This window comes from Phragmites australis, chromosome 18 (genome assembly GCF_958298935.1).
Source record: "Phragmites australis chromosome 18, lpPhrAust1.1, whole genome shotgun sequence".
Classification (NCBI taxonomy): domain Eukaryota; kingdom Viridiplantae; phylum Streptophyta; class Magnoliopsida; order Poales; family Poaceae; genus Phragmites; species Phragmites australis.
This window is the reverse complement of record NC_084938.1, coordinates 15071009-15087282: the sequence shown is the minus strand read 5'-3', so window position 1 is coordinate 15087282 and position 16274 is coordinate 15071009. Positions and strand designations below refer to the sequence as shown.

Genomic DNA, 16274 nt, shown 5'->3' with positions numbered 1-16274 from the left:
GCCCCCAAAGGCCCAAACATCATTAACTGGTCATAGCTTTGGATCGGACCAAATCGGACTGCACAAGCCTACAACCAGTGTGCACAGATATGTCAGGAGTTGCTAAGGGTCTGATTGGTTACCCGCATAAGAGTAATTTGGCCTGACAGATGCGTATAATCTCAAGTAGAAACATGTTTAGTTGCCTGCATAAACTGTTTCAGCTTAACCCGGTGAATAGATATGCCCGCAGCCTGGCTAGACGGATGCAAGATCATGCATCCGCTCATGTGGACGGATCCACTTATCAGTGTCAACAAATCAACTTCATACGAGCAACCAATTATAATCTCAACTTTTGCATCCACTCATACGACCTCATATTCGGTCTAGCAAACAGAAACTCAATTTAAACTGTCCAAACAGATACGATCAACTAAATATTTTTTTTATAAATATAACTTCATTCAACTTATTTTCTTTCAACCTACCTATACAACCCATTAGAACAAAAACCGTCCTAGCAACCAATTACATGCTAAAACTTTATATCTCGAGTCCAAAAGGACGTCTGGAGTCCATACAAGGCTGGCGATCAGCATCAACATCGTATCTCGCGCTGACCGTTCCTCCCATGCACAATGACTCCCTTCACCAGCCACCGGAACTGCAGTCTCCGTGTCTGGTTGTACAACTCAGTACTACTACTACGGTAGTACCTGTGATGATCCGGAGAAACATTTTTCAGTTGAACATTCTTGGCAAATACAGTGTCGGTTCGCATGCAAACTGTAAATCCTCCCTGTTACAACACAAGAACAAGGTCCCCATTCACATAATCACATTTCACGTGTAAGAGAAGAGCAACGCTAGCTGCGCTGTAAATCTGTGAATGTCAGCTAGAGATTATTGGGTGGCAGTAATTTGGTGTTCCATTCCAACATATTCACAGCAGCAGTCACCTACAGGGAGGGAGGCCAAGAACCAGGAGAGAAGCAGAGCAGCAGCAACAGAGAAAGAACGAGGAGGCAAGAATCCTCCCGGTTCCAATCCGTTTTGGGGTCGGAGGCTCTTGATTTCGCCGCCATTTGTTGTTATTCATTCCTCGATGGCGCTGAGCTCCATCTTGCCTTCCCCCTCCGGGATCGCCCCCAGCACCGGCCGCCAGCTCCTCCGCATCAGCAAGCTCCGCAGCCCGCCGGACCGGAACCTCCTGCTCCCTCCCCAGGCCCCGCCGCCTCGAAGATCCTCCCTGCCAGCACCTGTCCTTCCGTCGTCGTCCTCCTCCTCCTCCTCGCAGTCGCAGTCGCAGCCGCAGCCGCCGCGGCGGAGCCCGGCTTCCGGCGACGCGACGAACAGATCCCGCAGAGTGCGGCCCGCGCGGCCGCCGAAGAGCGGCTTCCTATCGTCCTCCTGCCGCGAGGCCGCCAACGGATCGGGCACCCCCTCTTCGCCGCCGCGGCGGCAGAGGAAGCGGCGCAGGCGGCCGCGGCGCCTGGCACTGGCGGCGGCCGTGGTCCCCCGGCGGCGGCGCAGGCGGTACCCCGGGCTGGCGCTGGCGGCGTAGGACGGCGCCGGGCTGCGCGACGGGCTCGGCGCCCCCGCCGCGCACCGCGTCGCCAGCAGCTTGAACCGCTGCGGCAGCGTCGCCATTGCTGCCGCCTCTCTCTCTCTCTCTCTCTCTCTCTCTCTCTCTCTCTCTCCTCTCTCTCCTCCGTGTCAGCAGTGTGTGTGATTTAAGGGGGGTGGATTCTGTGCGAGCGTTTTGTGTGCGGTATTTGCCTCGAGATTGGTGAGAAGGGTGCGGATGGAAGGCTGAGATGGGTTGGACTGGATCTGGAGGGGGCAGGTCAAGGGAGGAGATGCGCTTTTGATGGGAGGTGAGGCAGGAATGATGAGAGCCAAAGGTGTTTGGTGTGGTCTACAAAGGGTGGCACATGATTCCATAGGTTGATGATTGGCTGCTGATTTTGAGGATATTTTTTATTGTTATTCTATGCTGTTAAGTGATTGTTATCATTCTTTATTAGGTTTTCCATGGATTCCAATGTTGCTCTAAAGGATTATTCGTCGTGCTGAAAAGAAAATATGTCATCGAGAATTTTATAGAGTTAGACGGAGACGGTGAGCTTTCTAGAGAAAGTCAGCGAGCTTCTATTTAGGAGCAAATTTACTGGAGATGACCTCCATCTGCTGAAGCTATAACACCGATGCAAACGAACTTAACGTTGTTGAATTATTTAATTGATGGCATGGGTTTTGTTGCAACCAAAATGGGAATCGTCGTATTGGTGACCGACTGGTGAGCGGTGAGCGCGAGGTGAGGGGTCCCGCGTCCTTTGCACATCAATCTCTCTTCGGTCGCGTTGTCTGGGCCGACACCGACTGGCTAGCTTTCGCTAAGGGCTTTGATCATAAGCACAAAGGAGGATGTTCGGCTTCTATTGACTCACTGCAAGTCAAAAAAAGGAAAAATTTGTCGCTTGTTTCGTAGCAAAAGATAAGGTTTGCTAGCACGTCTAAACTATTTAAAAAAATTGTAAAAGAAGGTTATTTGGGAAACAAAATAATGCGTAGAGGAAACACGAGTATTTGAAAGCTAAAACTTACATACATGTTAAACATATGTATTTAAATCTTTACTATATAAAACACAAGTTAGTTTTTACATCATCTATTCACCTCCTATGCTACCTACTAAAATTTTAAAAAAACTCATAAAACTAAAAACGGAACAGCCTCGACCTCCTTCCCAACCACTCGCATCGGACACCCTATCCTCCTCGCCCCCTGTGTGTTGTGTTTTCTATCCATCTGCCTCCCTCATTGCTCGCCTCACCATCCTACCGGTTCCGCTCCTGCAAGGTGCCCTTTTAGTTAGGGAGGGAGGAACGCAAGCACATCTAGACCGAGACAATCCCTAAATTCTTACTCTCTGATCCTAAATTCTAACTATCTGATGCTTTCAGTTAGGGAAGGGTTCTACGCCACCACGCTCTGGGTGCACGACCACCAATCATGCACACTCACCTGCAGCGTCCCACAAGGAGATATGCTATTGTAACTTGCAATCCTGTTTTTTCCTGGTAATTTCCCTTGTTTTATTTTTATGATTTATCTACATGCTTTACTCTTTTCTCAACCATTACAATGTAGGAATACCAAATTTAAGATTAGTTGCAACACACAGATATTATACTAGTTTAAGAGAAAATCGGAATGCTGTTTCCTGTGCAGGTCCAACACTTACGTACTCCTAGATACGAGCCATGCAGACCACGGAAAATCTTCCCAAATCATGCTGAGATCACGCGTTTTGAATGCGGCATTAGTATTTGCACGCCGAAACTACTCATATGACTGTGTGCAAGGACCGCGAAACTCTTCAAAATTTGTAATCCTGCCCCTTATTGAATTACCTTGTAACATCCGTGGGTTGCTCCCATTGACGCTCTTCAAAATTTCCGAGGGCGTATATTATCCTGAAAATTAAAACGTACAAGTTGTAAAGTACCACTAGTAGGAGCAGTGGTGCCAGTACTAATCTCTTTTCTTCAAAAATGTAACAACACAGATATCTGATCCACGGATAGTTCGGTATTCAAGCAAGTTAGGATATAATCCGGAGCTGTGACTCATGAAGCGAAAGTTTAACAAAATTAAGGACATGTAACCTTTTTCACACTAACAGTCCAAAATATTTCTCTGCAAAAAAAATCCAAAATATTGCAAGGTTTTCAAAGATTATTATTTAACTATATTTTAAAAGTTGCTGAAAGGTTTCATACATTATTTGTGATGTTTTTAAAAACCGTTGAACTAGTTTTACGAAGGACGAGGATAACATGTGACGGGCCACGCTGTAACCGAGCGTGCGACCCCCGTGTCGTCTTCCAGGTGTCCTCCAAGCGTTGGCAAGAACGCGCGCTGTCAACAACAAAGCCCAAGATGTTGCTTTCGGATGAGGCTAGGATGGTGTCATAAAAAAAAAGTGATTATATTCGGTTGAAATCACTATATCTCTTTCATCAAGTGTCTGTTCTAATTATGTTTGTACCGTTGTATTATATGTGATGAGCTCAACAAAATGATATCCATATTGTATATGTTTTGAAAATATTTTATGTGCACTAGCAACTTATTTGTAAACTTTCTATTGAAAATCCTTAACATAAGTTGCCAAAAAAAATATTCACTAAAATTATTGTAGAAGTTGTTGTTAGCTTGATAATAAGTGTTGTCAGTAATTTTTTGGTGAATAGTAATATCTTTTATAGAACATGAGTAGCAACTTACGTAAAGGACCAAATTGCTAGTGAGGCAATGTAGAAACTTATATCTAATAGCAACTTACGTAGAGATAGGTTTTGCTATGGCTTGAGTCTGATAGCAACTTATAAAGAATTAATGTATGGTAGTAACTTAAGTATTCACTGTTTCATTGATGATGTTACACAATGTTCACATAAATTCCTACAAAACACTGCTGAAGTTGTTACATGATATACACATAACTTGCTTATAAACATTAACTAAAGTTGCTACCAATCTAAGTTATAGCAAATTCTGACACTGTAATTTTTAAGGTTCCAAATTATAGTAAATTTTGTATAGCAACTTATGTTGTATGTGTAGGATCTAGGATACTAACTAGAGGGTGAGGATAGGTGATTTCAAAACTAATTGTTAAGTGATCAAATAGAACTTGCGGAATTTAAATTAGAGATCACTAGAGTAATATAAAGCAACTAGAATTATATCAATGTTTGCAATCCTAGGGTGACATGCAATAATTTATATTCTAGGAAGATAAATTACATAAATATAAATATCACAAAAGATGACATCCGAATTTTATCTCATAGTATCGGTGATTTGCCAATCACTCTTAGTCCATGTTGAGGTGAGTTCAAGCTTCTAGCCGCTCCTCTATCAAATATGTAATTCTTACAATGAGAAAAGGCTCATACCAAGCAACTTGATCTCAAACTGAAATAGAACAATAAAATACTCAATACCTTGATTACACTAGAGTAGCACTTAACTGTTCAGATGAGGCGTGCTCAAAACCTCTCATAATCATTACCGTGACTCATTCACAAGCTTCTTTAAAGAGCTCAACAATACAACCACCTCCAAGCTATCTAGAAGGCGGTAACCTTCAAAAGTAACAAACTAACGACGTTTGCTTGAAGAATCACTAGCGCCACAAAGCTCAACCGCTATAATGCAATGCACTAGATGCTCTGACACTCTCAAAGATGCAATCATTTATAGGCCACAACTCGAAATATGGTCGTTGCCCAATGTCTGACTTCTCTATGCATCTAGCGGTCAGACCGCAGTTCATCTGACGATCAGACTGTCACTAATCCAATGGCTACAAAAGTGTAATCATGACTCTTGACATTGGTGAATAAATAACTTGTCGATCAGATCGCCACTGATCTCGGTCAGACCGTGAGCTTCAAACAGAGTACAAAAACTCTATGTTCCCTGACGTCAGACCGGCAAGCCGCAGCGGTCAGAGTGCTAGCCGGAGCGGAGAGTCCAAACTCTCTAGTCCCTTAGCGGTCAGACTGAGACACCCCACAGTCAAACCGTGACTTAGACCAGCCATACCTGGTGGTCAGAACACCACTACACATAACACTCTCAAAGGCAGTTTTTCCGGTTATTCTCAAACTTAATTCCTCATTCTAGATCAAATGCAAGTTTGAGCAATTATGGCACGTATGATATCTCAAGTAAACACATGTCAACCTCTGTTAGTATGCCACTTATCATATCAATCCGGTCTTTTTTTTCTAATCATCATTCACAGGCAAAAGAAAATGCCCTACATTTTATACGTTTATCTTGAGCTAGCCATTTGCATATCTTCCACATATGCTTTCTCTAGCTTTGCAACATTCTTGGAACTAACCTTTTCATAACTCAATTAAACACATTAGTCCACAATTACATATTGTCATTAATTACCAAAACACGAATTAGGAGCCTAGATGCTTCAGTGTGTATGGTAGCAACTTATGTAAAATTATGTAAAAAAATTTGTTGTATAAAAAAATCTTCAAAATATATGCAATATAGATCTTATTTTGTTAAGCTCTTTGTAAGAAACACAATGGTGAAAACAAAATTAAAAAAATAGACACCAAATGTAAGAAACACAATGATGAAAACAAAATAAAACACTGACACCAAATGAGAGAGTAATGATCATTTAGGGTGTGTTTGGTTCCTAGATAAGGTTTCATAGAGTTGCATCATATAAGCAGGTTGAATGGAGTCATATTTGTTGAAAAAAAATAGTGATTGGTTGGTTGTATTTGATTAGATAGGTTGAGCTGATTTTCTGTTTAATTAACTGAAAATGAGGCTACATAAGTAGATACAAAAGTTAAGATTGTGATTGGTTACTCGTATGAAGATAATTTTATGATACTGACAAGTGGGCTCGCCTGCATGAATAGATGCAGAACCTGCACCCACCAAGCCAGACTGCGGAGTGAAGCTCGAATTGAGCGTCACTCCCAAGCTAGGATGAGATTGTATATTTGCATCCGTTGGGCCTGGTTGAAATAGTAGATACAGGCAATCAAACATATTTTTCCATGAGATTATACGCATCCACCGAGTTAGGCTAAAGGATATTCGGGCAACCAACCATACCCTTAAGAATTGTTGTAGCTGCTCAACTCTCTCCAACCATCATGGACGGTTGTTGTATATCGATGACTATTGGGGAGGGATGCCTCCCCAATAAGCACTTGTACACCATGTATACATATACAATGTATCAATAAAATGAATCAATGGAACTCATTCTATTCTACACTATCTACTGTGCCAATCTAGGTTCTTAACAAGTTATCAAGCACTCACTTCAACCACTGATCATTCGGCCAACCAAAAGAAGAACAGGGAAGCATAGAAGTACGCATGCAAAGAATAAAGAAGAGCACATCACATGGTAAGCACAAAGATGGAGCCCTCACCTTCAACAACTGGAGATGTTCTTCGCTCCCTAATGGCTCTAGACGCCTAGATCCTCCGACGTATTCGTCTTCCAATGCTGGTTCGCCATCACAGCTTGAGCCGACCTACCACCCGAGTCGGCCTGCCAATAGTGCCTGAGCTGAGTTCAAGCCACGCCAGGGGCTCAAGCTGAACCGACCTGCATGAGCCACCCCCGAATTTAACAAAAAAAAATCCTCAAGTTTATATGTATTCGTGCGCTCTTTTATATAACCTCTGTTATATCATGTTTTTCTTGTGTCTAAGCCTCTCAGAACTTCATGTATTGCAAGAATTTGTGTAAAACTATATTGTAACCATATTACCTCTGTAATATGTTCAATATATTGAACTTTGAATACACTCTTATTTATTCCTTGCAATTTCTTATTGCCTCTTTTGGAATAATTCTTCTGTCTTTATTTATTTGAGCATTAGCTTAAATAATTTACATAAATTCATAAAAATTCTATTTTATTGATGATTACCTTTTATAATGTTAGCATAACACAATGTATTGAAGACTTGACATCGGCTGCAATTGTAGCATCGTTCGTCTTAATTGGACATGGTCCATGTCAATAGCAATGAGTTATATCGCCCAATACTACAAGGTCTACACCATTTTAGTGACTACCTTCAATGTGTCTATCCCATATTTTTGTATATATATGTTGGCAGTGATTATTGTCACTTATTCCATCGCGAACAGAGTCTAGTGTTATAGCAGGGATTTATCGCATGTACTATATCAATGTCTATATCACTTGTCTTTTTGGACATCTTGCATTTTTATACAAGCAATTACAACATTTAGTATTAATTTACTCTCTTAGTAAATTAATACATGTCATTTGCAATTAATACATTTCATATAGGACATGGCTGATCTTCTAAGGAGAATTTCTCAGAACTTGCTATGGATGGCAACAATTATTTGACCTGGGCATAAGATGTCAAATTCACTTTGGCTGCCTAGAAGATTCTTGCCACCATAACTCCACAGCCGGAGAATGCTCTTCAGACACCTGAGCATTCTAAATGTACTACTTTGGTTTTAAAGCATCATCACCTCCACCCTGACCTCAAAAATGAGTATGTCATGGAGGAAGATCCGCTAGCTCTATGGACCTCCCTCAAGAAGCGTTATGAACAACAGAAATATGCCATCTTACCAGAAGCTCAACGCGATTGGTCTCTACTTCGCTTTCAAGATTTCAAATCTGTAGCAGATTACAACCCTCAAGTTCACAAAATCTGCTCCAAACTAAAAAAATTTGGTCAACCAGTATCGGATGATGACATGATTGAAAAGACTTATACACTTCTCATTTGTAGTTCCGGGTATTTCAACATCAATATCACCAACATGATGAACTTCTTATCAAGAATCATCAGAACCGTCCAACGGGTGCTGCTCCACTTCCTTAAGTACAAGCTAACACTCAGAATACTAGTAAATTATGTGTCCGTAAATGGAACAACAGGAAGGGTAAAGGAAAGTAGAAGTCTTCCAATATGCAGAAAAGGCATGGCATTGCCAAAGGTAAAGATTAATTCAAGAATAATGCCAAAGAGAACTCTCAAGCTTGTTAGCGTTGTGGATGCAAGAATTACCGTACAAGCAGATGTCAGATTCGTAGGCATTTGGTGGATTTTTATCTCAACTTTATTGGGAAAGGCAAGCAGGTCGTGGGATCTTCCCAAAATGCTCCTCTAAACAATGAAGATCTGGTTCATCAAAAGAAGGACAACCCCCTCAACGTGGATGATATGCTTGTGGAATTTTATTACCAAGACATGTTTGGAGATTTCTCTTAAATGCCCAACTCATCCTAGTTGTATTTAGCCTAATATTGTCCTATTAAAGTGTTGTATATTGTATGTTTGTATTCAAATATGTACCTCTAACATGTATTAAAAAATATCAGCACTCTATTCTATATATGAGCTAAAATCCTACTAAATTTTCTCCTTTTATATACATAGAAACTTTTGTGGGACGCAACCAGATGAAGGAAGAAAATTTTGTTTAGTGGATAGCTGTACCACCAATACAATCTTACAGGAGCAAAAATATTTTCATACATTACATAAGAAACCTAGAAATGTTATGACCATCGCCTGCTGCGATGCGTTGATTGTGGGTTTGGGTTGAGCCACAATAAGACTCCCTGTGAGTACAAAATTAGTAATTGAGGATACACTCTTGTATCCATATTTAACTCGTACTTTACTCAGTTATAAAGACATTTGTCTTAATGGCTTCTATATTGAAACTCAAACTGAGAATGGTGATGAATTCCTATTTCTCACGAAATCCAATGGATTTAACAAATAGGCACTTTTGAGAAATTTCCCTCATTATAAAGGAAGCTAGCTATCATCTAAAGACAGAGTTTGAGATGAAGGATTTGGGAAAAAACAAATTCTACTTAAATTTGCAACTTGAGCATCTCCTATCAGGGATATTAGTTCACCAATCTGCATACATTGAAAAGATACTGCAGAAATTTAATATGAATAAGTCATATCCATCGAAAACCCCTATGATCGTTCAATCCTTGGATATGGACAAAGATCCATTCTGACTAGGAAAGAAGGTGAATAATTATTGGAACCTGATGTCTCATATCTAAATATTATAGGAGTAATAATGTACCTCGTAAATTGCACAAGGACTGATATTACATTTGCGGTCAATCTTATGGCTAGACATAGTGCTACTCTAACTAAGAGACATTTGGTTGGTGCAAAACAAATCCTCAGGTATCTAAACGGTACTGGAGATCTTGGTTTGTTGTATCAGAAAATCCAAGAAATGAGCATGATAGGTTATACTGATGCTGGTTATATGTCTGATCCTCATAATGCCAAGTCACAAACTGAATTTGTTTTCCTATTTGGTGGTACTGCTTTCTCGTGGAAATCATCAAAGCAAACTCTTGTTGCTATTTCTACCAATCATTATGAAATAATAGCTCTATATGAATCCTCTCATGAATGTGTATGGCTTCGCAGAATGATAAATCATATTCAATGATCATATAGGATTAATTCATCAGAACCTCCCACTATTATCTATGAAGATAATACTGTTTGTATTGCTCAGATATAAACATGTTATATAAAGAGTAATATTACAAAGCATATTGCTCCTAAGTTATTTTTCTCCCATAGCTACAAAACAATGGAGAAATAAATATTATGCAAACAAAGTTATGTGAAAATCTAGAAAATTTATTCACTAAGTTATTATCCACTTCTATGTTCCATAAACGTATTCATGGAATTAGCATGTGAATACTTCGAGAATTGCAGAGTTTAGGAGGTCAATTCCTAATTAATTACATGTTTATGATCATCAGGTCATGCATATTGCATCATTTTCCTCTTTATGAGTTTTACTCTCTAGTTTTTTCATGTAAGATTTTTTTTAATGAGGATATATCAATATAAACATATACTCCATCTCAGTTTCTCTTATGTTTTTTCTCCATTGGATTTCTAATGAGTTTTTCAATGGCATATTATAATCACAACTCTCCTTATATTTTTCTTAGAGAGTTTTTGGAAGATCTATTCATTTATCAATTTTTAGATGACGAATCAATAAAGAGGGAGTGTTGTGGTTGATTGACTTTCTCCAACCATTATGGACGGTTGCTGTATACTGATGACGGTTGCGGAGAATCTGTACACCATGTATAAATATACAATGTATCAATGAATAAACGGTTCATCACAAGAATAAACGGCAAGCAGCGCCACCGGGCATGCAGCAACAAGCCAGCCCAAACTCCAGAGCTAACACGCACACGACGGGCCCATTACGGCCTGCTATCCCGTCGCGTCTAGTCCACCCCCGTCCTCTCCTCTCATTCCCTACTTCACGTGCCCTCCCCCCCACCTCCCCTCCCTTCCCACTCCGAAATCTCACAAAACCCTCGCTCTCCGCCGCCGCCGCCGCCTGCAGCAGCCGCGAGCGAAGGACAGGATGAGGTGAGCTGAAATCTACCACGCACTTTCGATCTCGCGTCTCCCCTCTCTGGATTCGGCGGTCTCGCTCCGTCGATCCGATGGAAATGTGATCTCCTGGAGTCCGGCTCCGACCGCGTGACGGATCTGGGGGTGGGGCGGCCGTGGTCCCGCGATGCTGCCGCGTCCGGGGCTCCGCGTCGGCCTTTATGTTTTCGCGCGGCGGTGCGGTTGGGCTTGTTCGGATCGTTAGGATCCCCCCCTTGTGGTGTGTCGCTAGGGTTTGGCCGGTGCGGGGTTTGTACGGCTTATTTTCGGTGCGTTACGCGATGCGGCGGTTTCGAATGGTTCTGTTGGTAGGGTGTGGATGGATTGGCGAGGGGAAGCCGAGATGATTCTGTTGGCGCTGCAGGTCATGGCTGCAGCGGCCATGACTTGGTGTGATGCTGTAGTTTCAGTATGTTCAGACTTCAGAGTTCTGCTTCTGCGGTTGGTTTTCGCTGAGCACGGCAGTGTTGGTGTTGCTTTGCTAATTAGCATCGGCTACCTTCTACCTGTGGTTAATTCACGCAGATATGGGGTACTCCAAGATTTTAGCACTCCAGTTTCCTGTGTTTTGAACTTAAGTCTAGGTTCTTTCACTGGTTCTAGAGAAATGGATTATTTTGGCGTATTTATGGTTTGAGTATGTAGTTTTTGAGCAACTTGAAGTTGAAGCTATTATGTTGTTAATAGTTACAGTATCTGTTGTCTCTTTTAGTTTGCATGGGTAGTTTAGCACTGGCTGTGGTGAGCTAAGGTAGTCAGTGTGATGCCTACAGCAATGTGTTTCTTTTATCTTATCTTTTCATGGACAACTGGTGATGTCTCCCATCTTAGAAATTTCTGTACATAAGACTTTTCTAACCTGCAAGACATTTTTTACTGTTTTTAAATTTGGTTTGCTGTGCATTGTGATCAAATAATTACTTCTTCAAATCAGTAATAAGAGTTACTTTAGACATTGGCACATTATTGGGAACAGAACTTTGACCACCATTTAAAATATTTAGGAAATCTAATAAAATCATAACATTTAAAAAGATTTTTCAGAGACAAATCTAGCATATGTTGCAGTGTTCCGCAAATTTCTCATTTGATTAGTGCTTGATATTATAGGGTAGGTCTCAAATTGTGTTTCTGAACAGAGATTGATTATATTTTGACTGTTTTGTACTTGAGATTGTGTGCAAAGTTGTCATGTGATTAAAGTATTTGGACTGTATTTACAATCTAAAAAAATTGATTGGTTGTCTACTACTATTTTCATCATGGTACCAATGGATTAAGAAAATATTTGGACATGAAAATATTAAAAATGCAATAATTTTATTATTTTGTATGTGAGGTGGTAAAATGCTGATTTAGGTATTGAATATCTGCATTGAATTATGTAATGATCCCCAAGTTCATTTCCGTTATATAGTTTTGATGAAAGTGTACATGTTGGCAGCTGGGTACCCAGGGTTACTCTCTTGTTACAGGCAGTCCCAAAATTTTCTGTTATGCTTGAATTCATGGCCCTGCTTTCTTTCCTTATCATATTCTTCCATTTTCTTCATATTTAGCTACAATATTTGATGGTGAAATCTTTATAAGTTGGACAGATAACATTACCGAAGCTAACTGCTAATTGTGTCTTAATGTTCTGTTTGCCTAATCACTCGATTTGCTCTCATGTATGATGGATATGCCCTCTAGACAGTAAACCTCTATGTATGTTTAGCAGGCCCATTTGTGTATTTCTGTTGAATCTTGCTTATCGAGGCTATTAAGTATATTTTTTGTGAGGTTATGGAGATTTAAATTTCCCGTTTTATGTTGGTTTCTTGATAAGTGGCAATGTCTTCTGTAGTCGTCACCCTGAACTTAAGTGGGCCCAGAGGATTGACAAGGTTTACATCACTGTACAATTACCTGATGCAAAGGATGCTAAGGTCAATTTGGAACCAGATGGTGTCTTCACATTCTCTGGCACTGCTGGAACTGGTGGGAACTTATATGAATTGAAACTAGATCTGAATGACAAAGTAAATGTTGAGGTAATGCATTTTCATGTGGTATTATATATATAGTTTTTGTTTGATTCTTGTTGTTTAAAAGGTGTGCTTCCTTACCCAGTGTTTCTTCATTTTGATTTAACAGGCTAGCAAAATAAGTGTGGGGGTCAGGTCCATATTTTGTGTTGTAGAAAAAGCTGAGGCCAAATGGTGGAAGAAGCTTGTTCGAGATGATCAAAAGGCACCTCACTTTGTGAAAGTTGATTGGGACAAATGGGTGGATGAAGATGATGACGGTATGCTATACGCTTTTTTCTCCCTTTTGGTTTTGTGTACTAATACAAATCAAATAGGGTGATACATATAGATACAACACATGAACATGACTAGATGTTAGTGGGCAAAGGATGTGGTTTAAAACTCCTAAAAATAGGAGATACACTATGAGTAAATAGCAGATACAATAAGAACTTCTGTACTTGATAAATGTACACTGTGAAACGGTGGATGATTACCTAGTAGCTAGCAACTATTCCTAAATTAAGCAGTACCTTTGCCCTTACATTATACTTAAGTCTCTATACCTAAAAGCAGTGTTACCTGGACACCTGTGTCCAAATTTATTTGCCGAATCGGACACCCCAAATCCGAGTCGGATTCCGACACCCGTGTCAGATTCCAAGTTGTATTTCGCGTGTCCAAATTTACTTTGCCGAATCGGACATCCGAGTCCGAGTTGGATTCCGACACTCGTGTCCGTGTCCAGTAACACTGCCTAATAAAAGGCTAAAAAGAGCACATCCAACTTCCTGCAACTATTCTTAAGTTAAGCAGTACCTTTGCCCTTAAATTATACTTAGTCTCTATACCTAAAAGGCTTAAAAGACCTCATCCAATTTCCTTGAGGCAACAAACTTTTCCCCTAGCTTCTTCTCCATCCGGCCTCTCCAAAAAGATAGCTATCTTTTGCTCCAGAAAACCATTTGGCCTTTTTAACTTATAAACCTCATATCACAACCTAAGTGTTGTAGATGTTAACTAGGGAGTATATTACGACCTATTTACTGCAAGTAGGTCACTCATTACATGGGTGTGTAAAAGTTCTGACATTCATCCATTCTCTTCTTAGGTGCTGATGTCAACTTGGATGGGATGGACTTTTCGGTAAATAACTCTTTTCGGTTTTTCTTTTTAATGCACTTCCATGTCATTGAGGTGCACTGGTTTGATGTTTTCTTTCATGTTCTTTTTGTAGAATTTTGGTGGCATGGGCGGTATGGGCGGCATGGGCGGTATGGGCGGCATGGGTGGTATGGGCGGCATGGGCGGTATGGGCGGCATGGGCGGTATGGGCGGCATGGGTGGTATGGGTGGCATGGGTGATTTGGGTGGTATGGGTGGTTTGGGCGGCCTGGGCGGTTTGGGCGGCCTGGGCGGTTTGGGTGGGATGGGCGGCATGGGTGGTATGGGAATGGACGAGTTCGAGGATGAGAGTGATGATGAAGGTTGGTATTTCTGTAGTTTCTCTCTACCACTTTTCATAATTATATTTCTTGTTACTTCTGTTGTCTCAAAGATAACGGAAATAAATCAAATCCAAATTAGGGTTGCATTACTAGGAACACTGCAGTTTGATGTGGTGGTTATGGTTTAATTGGAATTGCCTGATCGATTGCTAATCTTTTGTTAGTTCTTTTTATGTGATATAGCTTGACATTAAATGAAAAGATCAATCTCTGAAAGGTTGCAATTTCCCCATCTAATAGTGCTGATCAAAAGATCACATCTGTGATACTAATCAAATATGAATGCAATGCACAAGATAATCTAATGTCCTTTTTTCACAAGGGAACTAGATAGTCAATACTGTAACCAAAGCAGAGTTTATTCAGATTTAGGAATTTAAGACTTACTGTTTAGCCTGAAATATGGTAACCTATCTATGCCTTTTTGCTGGAAAAGTGACTAACTAGATCATTCTAGTGTTGGAATTGAAGACTTCACATGTTTCTCCTATTCGGAATTGCATTCTGCAAGATGATTGATATCAAGGACTACTCCATTAGACATATCTACTACATGAATAAACTTTGATGCATTTATTGTCTAAAAACACCAGGTCAGAACAAGCTATGTTTCATGGTATTGGCCCTAGTTGTGGTATAGGCTTCACGGAAAGTTTTAGGACTAAGTGAAAGTTTGGCAATTTAATGTCGGTTCGAAGCTTTTACTTTTTGGTTAAATAAATAACATGCAGTGTAGCGGGATATTCACGCGACCTGTAAAACTATGTTTTGTCATATCAAGCACAAAATACCAGCCTATATGATAGTATCTTATAGGCTTATAGCAGTCATCAATCATGTTCGACGTACTCATGTTATTTTCGTTTCCTCCTTTTGCTCCCTTATTAGAAGTATCGAAACCTCAAGCTGCAGAGAAGGCTGATGAGGCCGAGAAGACCGATGCAGCGGCAGCCAAGACTGAGGCAGCTCAGAGCAGTTAAGGGCTTTCCTACATGGTACCTACCAGGTTGTATCCTCATGTTCTATGGATCTGCTGAATCGGAGGACAACTTTTTACGTTGTGGTACTGGCCGGTCTCGGTGACCTGCCATGAAACTAGCGTGCGTACTTTCGCTCAGCATATTATGTATTCTGATATTGTTTTCAATGTTGCGTGATGCTTCCTTCCCTCCACGTTGCTGGATTGGTTGTGTCGATTGCTTCTGTGGTTTTGGTCTGATGAGAAGCTGGAGCAGCGAATGGTGTCAGCGAGCTGAGCGAGTGTGAGCACAGGCTGACTTGACCTGGGCTTGACAATGCTAGAGCAGGCCAAGTTTCTTGTTTGAGCAAACTCAACCTGCGATTAGACCTTGGCTTGGCTCCACTTAGAGATAGCCAAAAAGTGACACGCGTTGTTGCGCCTGGAGCCCGGGGCCATAGCATCTCCTACGTTGCTGTCCTACCGTCACCTGCCCATTCCTACCTAGCAGCTACGACCGACCATACAAAACGAGGCAGCAACAACGTGACCTCCATTGCGAGATACGGTCGATTGCCCAGACTTGCAAAGAGTAACATGTCCATAAACGGTCGATTGCCCAAACTTGCAAAGAGTAACACGTTCATGAACTACAGATGGTATGGAGACAGGTTGAAAATTTCACGATCTAGTACTCTTTCCGGTCACAAAGTAGTTGATGCAGCCTTCAAAACACAACTATGATCACTTTTGTTCCAACCCTTCATGTTGCAT

The 16274-nt window shown here is 40.9% G+C and overlaps 2 protein-coding genes across 2 annotated transcripts; one reads left to right on the top strand and one right to left on the bottom strand.

Moving 5' to 3' along the window:
- Nucleotides 1-446: 446 nt before the first annotated feature.
- LOC133899189 (uncharacterized) lies at nucleotides 447-1662 on the bottom strand. Its single transcript, XM_062340158.1, has one exon. The coding sequence runs from the start codon at nucleotides 1630-1632 to the stop codon at nucleotides 1078-1080; it is 555 nt and encodes a 184-aa protein (XP_062196142.1). The 5' UTR covers nucleotides 1633-1662; the 3' UTR covers nucleotides 447-1077.
- Nucleotides 1663-10857: 9195 nt separating this feature from the next.
- On the top strand, nucleotides 10858-15710 carry LOC133899280 (uncharacterized protein OsI_027940). The gene is made up of 6 exons (XM_062340258.1): nucleotides 10858-11001; nucleotides 12872-13058; nucleotides 13162-13312; nucleotides 14146-14180; nucleotides 14272-14521; nucleotides 15431-15710. Exons 1-6 carry the CDS (start codon nucleotides 10997-10999, stop codon nucleotides 15520-15522), a joined length of 720 nt encoding a protein of 239 aa, XP_062196242.1. The 5' UTR covers nucleotides 10858-10996; the 3' UTR covers nucleotides 15523-15710.
- The last annotated feature ends 564 nt before the right edge of the window (nucleotides 15711-16274 follow it).